This window comes from Apostichopus japonicus, chromosome 15 (genome assembly GCF_037975245.1).
Source record: "Apostichopus japonicus isolate 1M-3 chromosome 15, ASM3797524v1, whole genome shotgun sequence".
Lineage (NCBI taxonomy): Eukaryota > Metazoa > Echinodermata > Holothuroidea > Aspidochirotida > Stichopodidae > Apostichopus > Apostichopus japonicus.
This window is the reverse complement of record NC_092575.1, coordinates 28012341-28032109: the sequence shown is the minus strand read 5'-3', so window position 1 is coordinate 28032109 and position 19769 is coordinate 28012341. Positions and strand designations below refer to the sequence as shown.

At 36.2% G+C, this 19769-nt stretch overlaps 1 protein-coding gene across 5 annotated transcripts in view; it reads left to right on the top strand.

Annotated features, from left to right (window-relative positions):
* The window catches only part of LOC139981166 (uncharacterized), a 46444-nt gene that overhangs the window by 21836 nt on the left and 4839 nt on the right, over positions 1–19769 (top strand). The window contains exon 1 of one of the 5 annotated variants that reach the window (XM_071993360.1): positions 15664–16103. The exons of the other annotated variants lie outside the window; for them this stretch is intronic. Within the exon in view, the coding sequence (XP_071849461.1) occupies positions 16029–16103 (75 nt within the window). The 5' untranslated portion in view covers positions 15664–16028. Of the gene's footprint in view, positions 1–15663; positions 16104–19769 lie in introns of those variants that run through there. 5 annotated transcript variants of the gene reach the window in all.

Genomic DNA, 19769 nt, shown 5'->3' with positions numbered 1-19769 from the left:
TTGTTCTTGTTTCTAATGTACTCTATACTAAAAGACATACTGTAAGGTAATGCTCTTCTTTTTAATGTACTGTATACTAATAAACATATTGTAAGGTAATGTTCTTCTTTCTAATGTACTATATACTAATAGACATACTGTAAGGTAATGTTCTTCTTTCTAATGTACTGTATACTAACAGACAAACTGTTAGGTATTGTTCTTCTTTCTGATGTACTATATACTAATAGACATACTGTAAGGTAATGTTCTTCTTTCAATGTACTGTATACTAATAGACATACTGTAAGGTAATTTTCTTCTTTCTAACGTACTGTATACTAATAGACATATTGTAAGGTAATGTTCTTCTTTCTAATGTACTGTATACTAATAGACATACTGTAAGGTAATGTTCTTCTTTCTAATGTACTGTATACTAATAGACATACTGTAGGGTAATGTTCTTGTTTCTAATGTACTGTATATATATATACTAATAGACAAACTGTAAGGTAATGTTCTTCTTTCTCATGTACTGTATACTAATAGACAAACTGTAAGGTAATGTTCTTCTTTCTAATGTACTGTATACTAATAGACATACTGTAAGGTAATGTTCTTCTTTCTAATGTACTGTATACTAATAGACATACTGTAAGGTAATGTTCTTCTTTCTAATGTACTATATACTAATAGAAAAACTGTAAGGTAATGTTCTTCTTTATAATGTACTGCATACTAATAGAAAAACTGTAAGGTAATGTTCTTCTTTTTAATGTACTGTATACTAATAGACAAACTGTAAGGTAATGTTCTTCTTTCTAATGTACTGTATACAAATAGACATACTGTAAGGTAATGTTCTTCTTTCTAATGTACTGTATACTAATAGACAAACTGTAAGGTAATGTTCTTCTTTCTCATGTACTGTATACTAATAGACAAACTGTAAGGTAATGTTCTTCTTTCTAATGTACTGTATACTAATAGACATACTGTAAGGTAATGTTCTTCTTTCTAATGTACTGTATACTAATAGACATACTGTAAGGTAATGTTCTTCTTTCTAATGTACTATATACTAATAGAAAAACTGTAAGGTAATGTTCTTCTTTATAATGTACTGCATACTAATAGAAAAACTGTAAGGTAATGTTCTTCTTTTTAATGTACTGTATACTGATAGACATACTGTAAGGTAATGTTCTTCTTTCTAATGTACTGTATACTAATAGACAAACTGTAAGGTAATGTTATTCTTTCAAATGTACTGTATACTAATAGACAAACTGTAAGGTAATGTTCTTCTTTCTAATGTACTGTATACAAATAGACAAACTGTAATGTAATGTTCTTCTTTCTAATGTACTGTATACTAATAGACAAACTGTAAGGTAATGTTCTTCTTTCTAATGTACTGTAGACGTATAGACATACTGTAAGGTAATGTTCTTCTTTTTAATGTACTACCGATACATGCTGTTCATCTAAGTTTGGCGGAAAAGAACTACTCCAAACGTTTGTATTAGCTTTGTTGTGCGTGTGTGTGTTATGTGCGTGAGGGTGTGCGTTTGTTTTGCTACTTGACCGAGGACTTGAACAAAAGAATTTCAGGTCCTCGGTTGTGATTTCTAAAGAATCACCACGTCCTCGGAAGAATTCTATTGTATGGGGTATTGTTAAAGTTAGGGTACGTGGATTTGAACAATGGAAAATACAATGGGGTCCTCGGTCTGAATGAAACACAAACACAGCGTACGTGTGTGTGTGTGTTATATTTGCGGATATTAACGTAGTATAGTCGGAATGAACATTGACGGTATGAAGGAGTCACCATTCACCCCCAATAAAGCGTTTGATAGAAAAGATTGTGCTCTGTGAACACATAACTCTTTAGAAGGAATATTTATTAACTGAAAGACTGATCATATTTCCATGGAACATATTATTTTAAGTTTATATTCAGTTTTCTGTATAAAAACATTGCGTATCATTTTTAATAATTGTAACAATTACCATTGATAAGTTTAGACAAAGTTAGTTTGTATTTAATTTAAACTACGACATCGTCTTTGATGTTTCCACAGAAGTATCAGTAACTGTGATCAAACAATTTCATGTAAATATTTGATTCGATTCTCAACATTTTGTCACCCTGATACTTTTTCATATCAGCAGTGACATAGAACTTGTAAAGCAAAACCGAAAAACTGTTTCGGCTCTAACTTCACTCATTAAAAATTATGGTCCAGCTAATTAACTATATATTTTAAAGGATTTTAACATTGAATATCATCAACAATTTGATCAAACTTAAGAAAGATATCACTGTTTTAAATATAGTTTGTTAATTGGAGTGATTCACCAAATAATCTGAATTTAACAATTGCAACGATCATTTTATTATCGTATGTTTTGGGGTAATTATTATTTAAAGATATTCGCTATTATATCATTTTGCATTTGATACCGTATGCATTACTTTCAAGCAAAACTAAGAAGTATATATATATATATATATATATATATATATATATATATATATTTCGTTTTTTCGTTTTCAGTTCCGTTTTTGTTTGCTTTTCTTTTCTTTTTTTCTTTTTCCTTTTCACGGTAGATGATTTTCGATAATTGTAAATTTCGATTTCGAAACTGAGTTTTTCTTGGTCTTTTCTTTCTGTTCTTACAATATACTATTTTTGATTACCGATTAGGCTATATGTAAAATAAAAGATCAAATAAAGTTAGCAGCTTATTCGTTTTGTTATAATTTCTTATTTCTTTAACTGCCTTTGTATTAATATTGCTTGCTACTGATGATTATTAAGCTCTTTTCATGTTTTCATTATTTGTCTCCCAGACATTTAAGTTCATATCATGCATACTAATGAGCCTTGCCTAGACGATCTAATCCAACATAGGCCTACATCGCCAAAAAAAAAGTATCATTTGTGTTGTTGAAGAGGTGCATCGCCAGCCATTTAGGACTATTGTCTTATTCTAGTAATTCCCTCTTATATACTGATTTCTCTTATAAACAGCTTCGAAGCAATCGTACTGACATAAACGGTTCCTAACTTTTATCTAAGACAAAAATTTGCTGCAATTCATTAGTTTGCTGCTCAATGTTGAAATATTGACATTTTGAAGCAAACTTAATGAATCATTTTCATGGGACAGACTTAATTGGCGAAGTAAAGTGATCAATATATAAAGTGCCACCCACATCGGTCAATCAGACACGCCAGGGCCGTAAACTTACATTTCATATATTAAAAGGTTGTAAGATTTGTACAGTATTTCCTCCCTGTATCGACTTATCATGAGATGGTTGGTGTTGTATCAAATTAGGGAGATAATTACTGATTAGTAACAATGCAGACTGAAAACGTAGCCATTTAGAAGTTTCACTAAAGTCAAAAGCTAAGAGTTTCACTTCAAAATGGCTTCTGAGAATATTAAATTTAAGTGATGAATAAGACATCTTTATAAGCAGGGCTAACGCAACCTAGTGATTCTAACTGTATGGATTTATTGGTCGTATTGAGGCGTATACAGTTACATGTTAATGTTACAAGTATTGTCACAAATGTGTAGATATTAAAAAAAATCCTTCATGAAATTTAATACTAGCTGTTATTCTTTACACCTTCATACATATGCAAAATGAGTTTTGATGTTTCTTAAATATACTGTATTTAATAAGTAATGCTATTACAATGATAGTTGGTTTTTGACGCTCTTGATCAAAAGTTAAAGTGTTTTGTAAGTTTCAGAGTGTATTGCTCTGACAAGTTTTGAAATAGCGCCATTACTCCCATTTCATGTTTATTGATGTGCGCAGTGTCAAAACCTTTAGGTAGAAAACGCCCATTAAAATCCCATTGACTTACACACTAAATCACAAAAGTAATTTGGCACGATCAGTTTTCGGTATCATGTCCATGTAGATATTTTGCTATCAGAGCCAGAAGTTTTCGTCACTTGTAAACAAACCTCTTCACTCAGTAGTAAAAAAAAATCGTACGCTGCTCCTGGGAGGCCTAAAGAGGTCTATATTGTCTCCATTTACCCCATTTTTGCGCGACATGTACTTCCATGCCTGCTCTTCAACATGCAAGCAACAACATAACAGATCCTGATTAATAACATATCAAAACTGTTGTGATTCGATTCATGGACTGAATTCGACGGTGAGGAAAGTTACTGGTAGAGGCATGAACCGTATGGATGTCTAGAATAGTAATTTAAGAGGACGTTTGGATCCGATAATGACGAACCTAAACATATGTGATTATTGCATAACATGTGCAGCACCTACATTTGACCAACGTGCACTAAAATAATATTATAATTTGAAAATCATCAGTATACGCCTGGCATTGGACGAAATGTTTAGTCAGCAAGAAATTTTCTGACTTCCTGGATGCCGAGCATGGCCTCCCTGCTAGGTATAGATAAGATGTTTGCTAGCCGTAGGAGTCTGCTTTGAGGATTGTTTTAAAATGATTGTTGAACTACTTTAGAAAATGAGTGACCAATCCAATTGAGGTATAGCATACGCCCATTAAAAGCCCCATTGACTTACACACTAAATCACAAAAGTAACCTGGTCTCTAAGTCTAGATAGAAGTTTTCACTAGCTAAACGCTACCCATCACCGGATAGCTGACAAGTTGGCCTTCCATGGCATCATCAATTTTCCGTATCATGACCATGTAGATATTTTGCTATCCGAGCCGGAAGTTTTCGTCACTTGAAAACAAACCTCTTCATCAGTGGTAAACAAATTTCTTACGCTGCTCCTGGGAGGCCTAATGGGGTCTAAAATTGCCTCAATTGACCCAATTTTTTTCACCACATGTACTTCCATTCATGATCTTCAACATGCAAGCCACAAAAAAACTAGATTATGATTGATAACAGGTCACAAAAGATGTTCTCCTGCTGCTTTTTGGCACACTCTAAGAGGAGTATGCCACCTTGACGCTAGCTTGGCTGTATGAGGGCAGTACACTGATATCATTCAGAGCCGTCTGATCAGTATTGAATTGCCATGCACTCATGGCGAGCGAAGTTAAGCATTTCAAAACCAATGAAAGACCCGAACCAAAGAACTAAACTTTTTTCTAGCTCTTTGAACAGAACCATTTGACCCCTGTTATATACTCGAGTGAAGACAGAAACGCCATTGTGAAAGTCTTTATATTTACTTAATTGATGGCGCTATTCAGTAATAGCAATATACTACAACCCCCATTTCCCAATACCCGAAAGAACCACCAATCATCCATGGAAGACACCGCAGTTAGTATAGGAGTATATATATATAGTGTTATTCTGGTAGGTTTCTGAAGAAGGATCATGATTGCGGAATGAATGTTTACCTCGACACAAACGGTTCCCAAACTCTTAGTCGCCCGACTTGCAAGCCAAGACTAGATCACCAGGAAATTTCGATGGGTCACAGACTATTAAAACAAAATTCCACTCACCCTGTGCAATAATTACAACTGCTTGAGTCTCTTTTATGTTGAGTCGAAAGTTTTAATTGTGTTATTACAAGTTTGTGAAGTGCAAGATATGAAACAATTGCTTTGTCATTTAACTGAATAAATACTGCTTGCTCATACATTAAAAAACGCTGAACGTTTTGGTCGCGACACTGAAAAGAAATTCGCATGTGTGTTGTTATAGAGAAGCAGTGTTAGAAACGTATGCGTTACAAACAAATTCAGCTTTGGTATTTTTCATGATAAGTCACCCATCAGTGCCTGGGCTCGGACACCAAACAACTTGGTTTGATTCACTATCAACCCCAGTCCCCTTACATCAGTGGAAAAGGAGGTGGGTGGGTGTCAGGGAACAAGAAGTATCCACAATATATTTGGTACTGAATGGGCTACTTGTTTTTACAACACAGTACTTTCAGAAGGTTTTCCTCATTAGCTATACAAGCATAGAACGAGATCTCTTTGAAAAAATATACAATTTGATTGACCCTTTGAGTCAAGTTATTTGGTAAATAATTTTGAAGAAGTCACCAACAATAGAGCATGGGCACCAAAACCAAACAAGTTGATCTACTCTCAACCCCAGTCCACTCTTAACACCAGTCCACTTACATCGAGACTTTAACCGTGTGATCATGACTATGTCAAGTGAGTATCACGGAATGATATTACACGGGATCCTGAACTTCATACTTTTTAAGAAAAAGTCGCTCAGGAAAGAACCTCGGCACGAAAACCAAACTACCGAACGACTGATCCGCTCTCAACCCCAGTCCCCTTGCAACGGGACTGTGACTGTGTGATCATCGTCGGGTGTGCATCACCATTCCCCTCGAAAGGGAACAGATACTACACAAGATCTTAGTCAAAAGGCCCAGAAGCGATCCTGAACTCCATTACCACACTTCCGTCTTTTCCATACCAAATGTACTGCTATAGGAGGTCTATTTATTTCACATAGGCCTTTTCATAACTTTGGATTCATAATGTGAAAAAAAAAGTTTGACCTCATCATAATCATATGTTCAATAGGTTATTTTTACCGGCAATAATCAAGTTGCAATATAATATGGTAGATAAAAGTCCTAATTTGATTGACATCGACACCCGAATTTCCCATTCTTTGCACCATGACGAAACAGAAGCGCTGGAGTTACAAATTAAACTTCTGGGGGTGTGGCTGATAGTTCCACTATATAAGGAAAGGAGTTTCTCTAAAAAGGGCATGCTGTTTCCTTCTATGAATAAGTGGACCGTTTCACTTCAAATACTAATTTGTTGCAACTGTTGATTAGTTGTACACCTATTACACTCTAAAAGTGGCTCCTATAAATTTATCTGTAATTTATATGAGTCTTAATATAAACAATACGTATGAAAATATAGTATTTGCTTTCCAAATAATGAAATAAAATAGCTGATATAAAATCGACTCTCCCTTGAAGGGGGTTTCCTTTCATAACACGTTGATATCCCAACCCGTTGCACATGTGTGTGACGACTACGTAGACGGTTGAGCAGACGGCGCCTGCATTGCTTACGCATATCTAATGTACATCCAGAGGAACGTTCGCACATGTAGAACTGAATTGTCTGACGAACTCCGTAAAATTTCGTTATTTCATTTCATCATTATCATTATATATTTGATCCAATCACAAGAACAGTATACAAACAGCAGTATGAAAATACAAAATGCATCAGGATGTACAAAAGGAAACCAAATTCCTTCAGCTCGGAGGCCTATACACCTTACAATAAGAGAATTGGAACTAAAATAAATATATAATATTCACAAATAAAGCCATAAGAAATATAACAATGAAATATAAGAAAGAACGAATGATGAGGTAATAATATGATATAAATTGCCATATGTTGATTTCTCGTGCTCCCATTGGACGACCAGTGTCACATGTACTTTCGAGCGCTCTGATTGGAAGAAATCGACATATGTCAAATTTAATTGACATATGTTTAAAAGTAAGTTGTCCTGACGGTTCGATCCTAGCAGCATCTTCTTCAGAGGCTACATGGCAAGTGACAGTAACAGAAGCGACAAACACACACACAGAATACAAACAGGTTAATGAGAATGTTGAACACAAAGAGATAGATCTAAGGATATCAGTGGACAAAGGATGAAGAGACAAAGCAATGGGGGAAGAGGAGAGGTAGGAGATAAACAGTAGAGGGACAAAGAGGGGACTAAGTGAAAGGGGTAGGGAATAAACTGGAGAAGGGCAAAGGTAGATAGGTGTGGAGAAAAAGGGTGGAAGAGAGCTGTGAGAAGTGGAGTGATGGGGGAGGGACATGGGGAGAAGGAGGGGGGGGACAGAAGAAAAGTTAGTCATGTCCTTCCTAAATGTTGAGCCCATGAGGTTGAATGGTGCGAAGGCGTTGCATCCACAGTCGATCTCTGCTGATTCGTACCAGGTCAGGGCGGCTACCTAAGGATTCAATCCCCTGTAGGGACATGTGGTTAATGGAATGGTTGGGAAGGTTAAAGTGTTCTTCAACCGGGGTCTCGATCTTCATGGTGTTGACTGTGGATCTTTGACCATAGAATCGCTTCTTGACGGTGGTTTTGGTAGCGCTATTCTTTCCACCTTTGCAACTACAGGTTCTACTCTCTTTCCCGCATTATTCTCTTACAAAGTATTGTGTTAATGATCTTTTTGTCACATTTAGAGTTGTGGGGGGGGGGGGGGCGACAGCTACTTAGGTGCACGTAGGTGGGTGGACAAGTGTCAAGGAAATGTTTGATATAAGTTACGTTAGGTATCGGAGTTGGTTGAACTGGAAAAATTGTTGGTTTTGTTTGACCTACATTCTGTCCGTAAGTGTGTTACTATTATAAATGTTGCTGTAACTCGTGTAGCTGTTTACAAGACGGGTCCCCGAATTTGCCATAGGCGTTCCGGTTGTATAGATGGGTTTTCACATTTTCAAAGTGTGAATGAATCAGTGGCCTAATGAATTGATCCCTAACTGATTATACTTATCTGAATGACCCAACCTCGTGCTAATCCCGGCTGGTAATGATATCTACGTAAACATACCTCATCGCGTCAGGAACGTTTGAGCCAAACTAATTCAATCAAATAAAGGTAATAAAGGTGGGAAGTAAAAATATGCCTTACGCATGCACATACCCAGGACGCAAAAGTCATGAAAATCAAGATATTATCTCTCGAAAGCATCTTATTTATTTATTAGCATTCTCGTCGTTCTTCAAACAATAAAAACGTACATTCGTTTTCAAGTTGTAACCTTCTCTTCACCTTTATTTCATCATTCTTTCTCTTTGCTGAGAGAAGACTCGTTCCCGATATTTTGAAATTCCATTTACTAAAATGAGCATTTCGTTCCTTCATCCATTCTGCTCCGCCGCACATTATTCTGATTATGAGCTATATATAATAACTGTCACACGGCTATGATATTTCCTTGGCAAGTATTATCTTCCGTCACCTGACAACAAAGTGGTAATTTCCTCTTTCCAGTTTGCAAACAGACCGTTGATGAACCGCTGAAAAATTAACACAGTATAATTTTACCGATCACCGTAATTTGTATATGTATTAACCTTGCACGTACTCTCATTCCAATAATAACTAGAGAGGTATTCAATCCTTTATCCTATGGTCAGACCGAGTACCGGGTCGGAATGCGTGACTTACACCTGTTCAGTATAAAAGAAACGGGTATATTTTGGCCGAGTTGTGCACGGAGAAAGGCCGGACCTGAAACGGTTAACAGATTACTTTGTGTTCCTGCGCAAGTCGGATAACTATGTGCTTCCGCAATGACATATTGAGTTACTGTGTGTTCCCACAAGATTACTGTGTGTTTGTATAGTGACTTTATCAACTCTAGGAATTTCGATTTGTTCTTAAGTTTGGACATTTATCCAACATTGGAATTTCAGTCATTGTCGTTTTATACGAAATGGTTCATTTATCATTACGCTAGGCAAATGGAAAATAGCAAAGAACCCTTGGCTCGGGCTGTGTGACTCAACCGTTAGGAAAGAGTTTTTTGTCAAAAAGAGTAGCCCCACGTTGGTCAGTATTCTCGTCTCGAATTTGTGCTCCACAACAAGTGATTTTGGTTTCGATGATAATCGTAACCTCTGCATTCATGCAGGCGGATATTGTGTGTATGTGTGTGTGTGGGTGCGTTTGTTTTTCTATCTGACCGAGGACTTGAACAAAAGAAATTCAGGTCTTCGGTTGTGATTTCTAAAGAACCACCACGTCCTCGGAAGAATTCAATTGTATGGGGTATTGTAAAGGTTAGGGTACATGGATTTGAACAATGAAAAATACAATGGCGTCCTCGGTCTGAATGAAACACCAACATGTGTGCGTGTGTGTGTGTGGCGCTTCGCTTGTAAATATGATATCTCAAGAAGAGAAACTTGAACCAATCTAATATTTGGTGCATATGTGTACCGCATTGAGGCGAAGAACTCTATTGGTTTGTGGTAATGTCAAAGGTCATTTGGTGTCACTAGGGGCCAAATAGTGAAAACCTTGTTAACACGATATCTCTAATATTTGGTCTGTGGATTCATATCACTGAGGACAATACCCCTATTGTATTTGGCGGAGGTGTGTATAGCCACATGCAGTAGACTGACCTGTGTTTTCTAACAGCTAGTTGTGGTTATATTAACAAGCAGAAGTGTAGTGCATTGAAGTCATCAAACCTCAATGCATTTTGCATTCTGGTTAATATAATGCAACTACGATAATTTTATATTGGATGTTCTGCTATTAATTTGTATTAAATAGTCCGGGATATATCATTTATGTATCAGTGCACATATATTTGAACACAGAATTCTCCTTTATTTTCATTCTGAGAATCACGACTTAATAATTAAACCCCGTTTTGATTGGATTATTATTTACAGGAGTATTTGGAATTAACTGCTTTATGTTCCGTTTTCAATATTTGTTCGAGGAGCATTAACTCTATTACCATTATTATTTTGTATGGATTAATGGACATATGTATATCGATATATGTTATGTGGAATAAACTATTGCTGTTCTGCGCCAGGCCCCAGCGACTGTCAACGTCTTTCTTATGAAAACTGGGACTGGTTAGAGAGAACGGTGTAGTGAACGTCATCTGCACTGCGAAAAAAGGTGAACTAATAAATTGTTAAACCCGTCAAATGTTCCCACAAGACAGGGTTACTGTGTTTTCTCAGATGACAGGGTTACTATGTGTTCCCACATGACAGGGTTACTGTGTGTTCCCACATGACAGGGTTACTGTGTGTTCCCACAAGACAGGGTTACTGTGTGTTCCCGTAATCGAGGTTACCGTACATGTGGGCCCCGTTCAGAGGAAGAAAGAGAGCTTGAGAATCAACCGCTGCTCAAAACCGGGTTTCTTCAGTCAGTTAACCCGTAAGGTATATGCAATATTGGTATACCGTACTATCGGCGTGTGGTTTATGGTCATTTTTAAGCTAAGTTGCTAAATGTATTCATGGCGCGAACAGTTATTGTATATTCTTATCATACTCATACCTTTATAAATAGAGCTTAGATATGACGTTACTTTAAATGTCCAGTTTCACCATTAACGTGAATGTAATGTAAAATTGTGTATATTGTAATTATGCCTTGAAATATAAATATTTATCTCTAAATAAAAATAACATGTGCCTGTCTAAACTAACTACTGCACACAGAAAAGAGTTGATTGAACAATTCGAAGGTCCGTTAAGTTATTCTGTAAGTGAACGTGACAATACTGAGAAATGCTTCTAGACTCACGACTAACTTGGATAGACGACTGATTTCGATTCACTTGCGTTACGTAGACCTGACGTTAAATGTATACATCAAGTTATATAAAAGGCTAGCTGCTGTTTGCCATAGTCAACTCATAATTGTCAGAGAATCAAGGACGAACCCAGGATTTATACTGTTACTGAGTAAGTTTGTGTATTCTATTCGTAAGTTCAGTTAGGCCTAATCCTAACTTAGTGTATCCTTCTAGTCCTTTTTTACGTTGTAGGGCTCACTAAAAATCCGGCACAGGCTATGCTAAGGCTAGGCCCGTTGTGGCTGATAATGCTGGGTGAAAATAAAGTGTTGATTGCATTATCATCACATGGGTTTACAAGGAGTTCTGAATGTTTATCACCTGTACTTTAGGCCTAACTTTAGCGTAAGCTGTAGCTGTGTGCAGCTGGCACACTAGATGTCTCATTTTTATCCTTTTGATTGCTTAAATAATTCATTTAGTTGGTATAACAGTAATGTACGTCTGTGGATATCTAGGAAACTTTTGTACATATATTCAACAATAACCATATGTAAAAACAGGGTGATGCTTTATTTAAACTTGTTTTTTTTTCGATGGGGAAAACAACGCTGCAATCCATTTGTTGCCACATTTGTTTCCTGGGAGACGCATAGGGGTAAACTATCTATCTCTATTTATCAACTAATAAAATCCTGGTAGAGAGTAAATTTCTCAAAAGTACTGATTTTTAAGATAAACGTTTCTAATCCTCAGGAAAAATTATATGGTTGAAGAACATTGTTTTCCATACCTCCAACGCTTGGGCTTTCTTGTTTCTTTGCCAAAGGCTCAGAGAATCTATGCAATGATGTCCTGTGCGTGAGATGTCTGCTTGTATACATGATATCTCAAGAATCCTACATTAATTTGAGTTGATACATGGCAGAACGGTGTTCCCTGCTGTTTTCAGTGAAGATATCTTGTATAGGAATTGGGGGGGGGGGGGGCTTCATGTGAAAAAAATTAAAAAGGCAATTCCAAGTAGCTATACGTGACATTAAGTTAAAATTTGGTGTGGAGCGTTCGTCCATGATTACTTTGTTTTCACTGCCATTTTGGGTTTGCTAATTAAATATTGATGATTGGCGGGGCCAAATAAGATTTTTTTTCTGAAACTAGCATGTAAACACGAAATCTAATTATGTTTGAGTTGATAGTAGGTATAATTATAACCATTAACCCAAAGATGGTTCTTGTTGTTTTTGGTGCATATATCATGCATAGTAATTAATAGACAGGGCTTAATGTACCACAGGTCTTTTTCTTATTATGAGAGATATTACAAAATAGAACAGCTTGAGAGTATCTCTGTTGAAGGCCTTTGCTTTAGAATTCATTTTTCTTACCACTTGAATCACTAAACGTTTATTATTTTCAGATGCAGATGTCACGTTTTTGTGAGTGGTACCTGCAAATAAATGCCTAGGAATCATGAAGGCTTTACAAAGCCTTATTATGATGGGAATGTATTTATCTTCATTTTTTTTGGGTTACTTAGGAAAGCACCATCTTGCAGTTCAATTTGCAAAATATTTCAGAAAAGCCTCAGCCATATGTGTTACTTCTTGGAGAAAGAAAACTACATCCTCATCAGTTATTTGTCATCATCGAGAGACATGCCCTACCACAGAGGACATTTATGAAGGCCATTGATGTGTGCTACAAATCATTATATGTGTTTAATCTGGAATACCAAAGGGCATGTGTTGGTGCCTGGGAATTTTTTCAAAAAGTTGTTTATGAGTTGCATGGACTGGTAATGGTAAGTGCAACAAGATTCAAGATTTTCGTGCTTACCGTGCTACCAACAAAGACAAGGAGTCACGAACGACTTTATTCATTGTACGTGTATTCAGTATATGCTGGTCAGGGTGATAAGTAGGTCACTCGTCGTGACTGACAACTTGTGCGTTTTTTCTGGAAGCTACGAGAAATGATGGCGCTATTCGGTATTAGCGAGTACAAATTTCCAGAACATACGGGAAGTTATTTTTAGCAGGTGACCGGATATCGTCGACCAATGAACGTTGAACTATCAGTCGTATCTTCGAGACATGGATGATTCTCGATGTTTTTCCGTCAGGATTCCTGGAAAAGAACTTTCGGGAGATTAAACCCGGCTATATATACGAAGAGATATTTTCGGTGATGAGGAGTTCAGATTTTCCGATCTATTGTGAAAAGAAATTCATCTGAGATAAAAGATTAATCGAGGGGACGGACAGAGGAACCGGTGGACTGTTTGTTCATAAGATTGGTGCGTCGTTTAACCGGGACAGGCGTGACTTCGGCAGAGTTTTTCGGAGTTCACCCAGGAGGAAGCCATCCTTGGGATACAAACGTTGAGTCGAATTAGACCAGCGGGGAACGGTTTTGCTCCTGACCAAGTCACGGGATACCAGCCTACGAGGGAGAATCCCGACATCGTTGTTGGTGACGCAAGGAGGTCAGAACAGCTACGAAAGGAACCGAGAGCCGGCACGCGCCGCGTTAGATAAGTTAAGTAATCTTTTAAAAATTTAACGGCCGTATAATATTGTAAAATCTGTCTGTAATATTCCAAATTTCTAGTACCAATAATCCTTGTACAAATCAGTAGAGATCGTATCATTGTAAATATATCGTTTTTGTTAACTTTCAGAAACCTCTCAGTAGTCTTTTGGTCTTTTGAGTTTACTTCCCTGTATCTATCTAAAATTTTATTTTTATCGGCTTTGAAGGCCAAAGGAAAAACCCGGGGTCGCAACAGAGGGGGCGCTAGAGGGTGCCATATTGTATTATCCCACGGAAGTTGTGACACAAGGTAACTGCAGTGTAGCAGTCGTCATAGTTAGCATTCCACGTGTTTCACATCTCAAAATTCACTTTGATGTATATCTTCCATTTTCTGTTAAAAAGATTATATCCTTCATTTCGCAACTACTTTTGATTGATTTACATGCTAATTCATATTAAACTAAGAATGAAGAAATCACTGTGTATCTAAAGTTGTTGCTTGTTTTAAATTGACTTCAGGAAGAGTTGTTTTTGTCAATACATTTTCAGACCCGTCACATCGGATGACACTTGGCATATATTGTTGGTATATTTATTTATTCAATTATCATACCAAGTCACGTTAGAAACATTATATTGTAAATATCGTGCATAATAGTTTAAGTTTTCACAGCAAAATTTTGATTCTTTCGGCTAACCCTGTTTTTTCTTGGCTTTCTCTTAAAAAAATGTAACAATATCAGAAGAAAAGTGTTTTTCCAATGTTTGACTTTTCCCTGCAATCCTAGACTATTATATATACAAATGTCTCAGAGTGTATGATTATTCTTGGAAGTTACTACTTTTCATATCAATATTGATACGTTTTAAATTAATATATCTTATGTTTTTCATCTCATGAAGTTTCTCATTTTTTTCATTTTAATCTTCCACAACACAATATCGACTGTCTCAAGTTTGCCATAATCCTGCGTAATTTGTCAGACCATAATAAAGGAAACTTGAAGGAAGTCGAATTGATCCTTAAAGTACGTTCACACTGTCATGGTCTCAATAGGGATATGGCTTTTCTTTCCGGGTTTAAGCACTTTGAGCAGTCTGGGGCTTACGGTAGACCATCGTGATTTCAATCACTCCTTTTACGCCTAACGAAGGACCAGGGTGTCCTAAAATTTGTGTAGCGTCTAGTTATTCTATTCTATTCTAAATATTATGTTGGATTTAAAGGCATTACATGTTGTCCTCATCTTTTCTATATATATATATATATATATATATATATATATATATGTTGATACTAGATGAGACTAGTGGAACACTAGTAGTTGTTACTCGGAGTTTCACGCGTTATAGCGATCTTCAGACAACTCTGTCCAATGGACATAGAGCACTCTGCGCCAAGATAGACGCCAACCTACTCTACTCTATATATATATATATATATATATATATATATATATATATGTGTATGTGTATATATATATATATATATATTTATATATGTAAAGCGGGGCACCTTGATCATTTTCCGTAATGGTTGTTACTATATAGATATATGGCACAGTGTACTCCAGAATACTTGTGGCTGAAGCTGATGATTAACAAGATTGCTAGAAATTTAATTTTTTTTTGTCCTAAAATTTGTGTAGCGTCTAGTTATTCTATTCTATTCTAAATATTATGTTGGATTTAAAGGCATTACATGTTGTCCTCATCTTTTCTATATATATATATATATATATATATATATATATATATATATATATATATATATATATATATATATATATGTGTGTGTGTGTATATATATATATATATATATTTATATATGTAAAGCGGGGCACCTTGATCATTTTCCGTAATGGTTGTTACTATATAGATATATGGCACATTGTACTCCAGAATACTTGTGGCTGAAGCTGATGATTAACAAGATTGCTAGAAATTTAATTTTTTCTAAAAACAAACTGTTCTTTTGGTTATATATAATATATATTTTATATATTTCATTGCAATCTTTTATGTCAAAGGTCTAATACCAGCATGTTTAAGTTGCAAAGCACACACGACGTAGAAGATTATGTTTCTTGGCACGTTCATGGGATGATCATTTTAGCTAATGCTGCGGGTAGAACTGTATCATGACAAATTTTGAAATCAGACAGTTGATTATGTTAATTTTTGGGAGCTTTCAAATATCTTTACATGTTGAGGGAGTTAGGTGAAAATGCCTCAGTCGACCAAATGCTTTTTGTACATGCATCTCAGAAACTAAAAAAGGTAAACCATTTAAATTTCGTAAGCACGCACCTTTAATTTCATGTTTTTGTTCTAATATTTGGTTATGTCTTTGATATTGCAGTTTTTTTATTATAGGTAAAAGTGGGATTAACATTGCTGAAAAATTGCAACCGTTTGAAAGTATGATACTAATATGGTTACGGCCGCCTAATGTATCTGATGCAAACTGTCATCCATAACTGGACACACAAATTATAATGTCATGGGTGTGGTTCACTATTCATGCATGATTGTAGATGCACAGAATACCTTCTTAGATGTTGAAATAAAAGTTGGATCCATCAAATATTCTGAATTATTTGTGTTGTCATTCCTTCTTGTTTTCTCTTAAATGAGCCAGTGCTGTTGTGATCGATTTAATAAAAAAGATGCATCAAGCTGCTATAAATAATTAACCTAAAACATGTGTAAAACGCTTTCTGAACGGGTGCTATATACAAATCGCTGGACAAATTTTACATAATAGTGTTGTAGTTACGTTATATGCTGATCATGTAAAACTTTACAAAACCGTGCTATAGGCTTGTCTGTTTATTCACCCGATACTCATAGCTAGTACAGTAACTACTGTTTATGTTCCACAATCGTACATCAGTAACTACTGCGCTGTGTTCGCAACATGGTAACATGTGTTACAGATGGCATCCCCACCGATGAAGAGTAGAACGACATTAGCACTAACGTTGTAATCTGTAGGTACTCAGCACTAGGCCAAATCAGCACTTTAAATTCGTTTCGGGCCGGCAAGGCTGCAAGATTAATGCAGTAAGCAGTAATTTTAGTAGTTTTAGAACCAATAGCTTGTAGTTGTAGTACCAATTTCTGTATTGAACGTGTCACTGTGTTTAATAAAATCTCTATCTATCTGGAAAGTATGTATTTTTAATTTTTGAAATCATAACCTTCCTAGTCATGCTAGGGTGTGTGTCTATTATCGTTTCACATGTAAACCAGTATGTGGAAAGGAAAGCTGGTACACGTCTCATATTTGGTATCTGGGTATAGCACGTTGAATACAAGTAGGCTATCCTGGTAAATCTGAATATCATTAAGGGTCCAAAACCTTACACAATCCTTGTATTAGGGTTTGCTGGTATATCATTTTGAGTACACTTCTAGTCAGTAGTGGCCAAATGGTGAAACTTTGTTGGAAACGTTGTTTACATATTGATGCACTATGATTATGTAGATGTGATCTATTGTTTTTAGCAAAGGTAATTTTGGATGAGCAGACGCAAAGTCCCAAAATAATTGTAAAGAGGGGGTGCTTCTCAAGAGGGGATGCTTCTACGTCTATTATCTGTATTCTATGTGGAAGTCACATGTGATTTGGGTTCAGCTGAGGTCCATATGTCAAAAGTATGTAAAAAATATATCTCAAGAAGGAAACCTTGAATTCACCTCAGATTAGGTTTGTAGGTGAACCAAAATTAGTGCCAGAACACTGTTGTGCATGTTGAAGGTCAAAAGTCTGTTGGAGTCAACAATGATAAAATAGTCACAACCTCGTAAATAAATTTCAAGATGGGGAGCTTGGACAGATCTGACGTTTATGGCAAGCCATGTGGGACAAACACCGCATAATATATCCGCGTATTAATTCGAATATATATATACTTTATGAAGCAATCTCGCGAGCCCGCCAAAACATTTATCGTTGGTATATGTACACAGCAAGAGCGGAAATGTGTTTTCGTGTATATTCTAATTAATCCGTGCATATATTGGATTTAATCCCCATATGTATTCTATTTAATACGTGTATATATATTCGAATTAATACGTGCATATATTCGAATTAATACGCGGATATATTTGGGCCATATGTTTGGCTAATAATATATATGCGTATATATTCCAATTAATAAGCGTATAAATTACGATTAATACGCTGATATATTATGCAGTGTTTGTCCCACATGGCTTGCCATAGACGTTTAGTATGCACATGTATACTACATTGGACGCATATCAGTGGAGGTTGGTGGTCAACACATTCATGTCACCTTTACATGCGTCTTGCTGTATTTCTTACATCAAATATGTTCAAACCCTCAATGTACAGCATGACCGACTCATTACCAAATAGTGATTGTAAATCATCACAGCGACTATGAATGTTCGCATTCTGCTTCAAAAAAGAAACTCTGTTGTTCATGTTCTTTGCACACCCTACAGCCCTGTAATCGCCTGGAACCATTCGATAGTGTCGCTGTGATTTTTGTTCAAACTCACACAGTATTTATTAGAAAAAACTTGTGGTTCAGGCTGTTTATGTAGACCTAATTTATAGTCTAGATGTGCCTCGAATACACTTTTTGACTTCTAAATTTTCAAAAACAAATTCTGGGGGACAGTCTGATTATGATCTGGTTGTGATCGAACTCGTGTGAACACAGGGACTGTTGTTTATCAGTCCCGTCCACGATTCAATCCTTAAAATAGAATATGGTTTCGTCAGCATACACAACTTTTGGTGTTAATTGCGTCTATCCGTTACTGATAAAAGAACTTCAAGGAACGCTAAAAGATGCGCAACGGATCATATCGTGTATATTTATCATAATGGGAGACAAAATCCAAAAGTGATGTGTACCTTCACACTGTATACTTACATTATTATCCTGCACTTTTACACATTGTGTTATATTTTACTACTCATCGTGAACATAAATTTATATCATCTTCGTGTCGTAATAGGAATGGGCCAGACCCGACCCTCGTATGTATGTATTGTGATGTGGCGAAGATCGCCTGTAGCTCGATAGAGATGGTAGTGAATGCCCCTTGGGGGAAAATTATTTGGTAGGCTATTTCGGAAGCATAGTTCCACAAGCTCCACGCAAATAAATGACGTTACAGTACTTTATGTGGAATGTGTTTTATTGTTTTAATCTCAAAGTAGGAGACGAAACTGAATACTGTATTCATTTAGATAATGTCAGGTAAATGTAAGCCTCGTGTTTAAAAACAAGTTTGTTAATCATACTCGACTGTTATTCCAATTTTGAAAAATGATTATATTCCGCTATAGGATTATGAGATTGGTGTTGGGTTTGACCGTTATATTAACGGGGAGTTAATACTATGCCTTTGGGTACACGTCTTAAATTGAGCTGATAATTAGTAAGAATTAAGGAATCTAAGTTAAGTATGTCATAGGAACAACGTTTTAAGCATATAGTTCAGACGCTCATGTGAAATATGTATGTAGAAGCATCAGGTCACTCCGACACTATAGTCTCTACATTCTTGACTCTCAACTCATTACAGTGTGAGTCTCGCTGTGATCTGTTCCTTCTAGGAAGTATCTTGTCTCTGTATTTAACAACTTGTCAGTAGGCGACATCGCCACGTAACCACAAGACTCTAAGACAGCTGATACTGACGTTTGGAACAGCACTTCATTCCTTAAAAAGAAATTCTTGGACTGTTGTCATGTCTGCGTTTGTTTTTGTCGTCATCTGGCAATTAAAATACAACATCCCACTGGACAAAGACACTATCGTGTCGGCCCGACGCTACCCGACGAACAACAAAACGTTACAGTACTTTGTGTGGAATGTGTTTTCGTTGTTTTAAAACATTCTTGTTGAGGCAAATTGCTACAAGAACAACGGAACTGTACACAGATACTGGAACTTG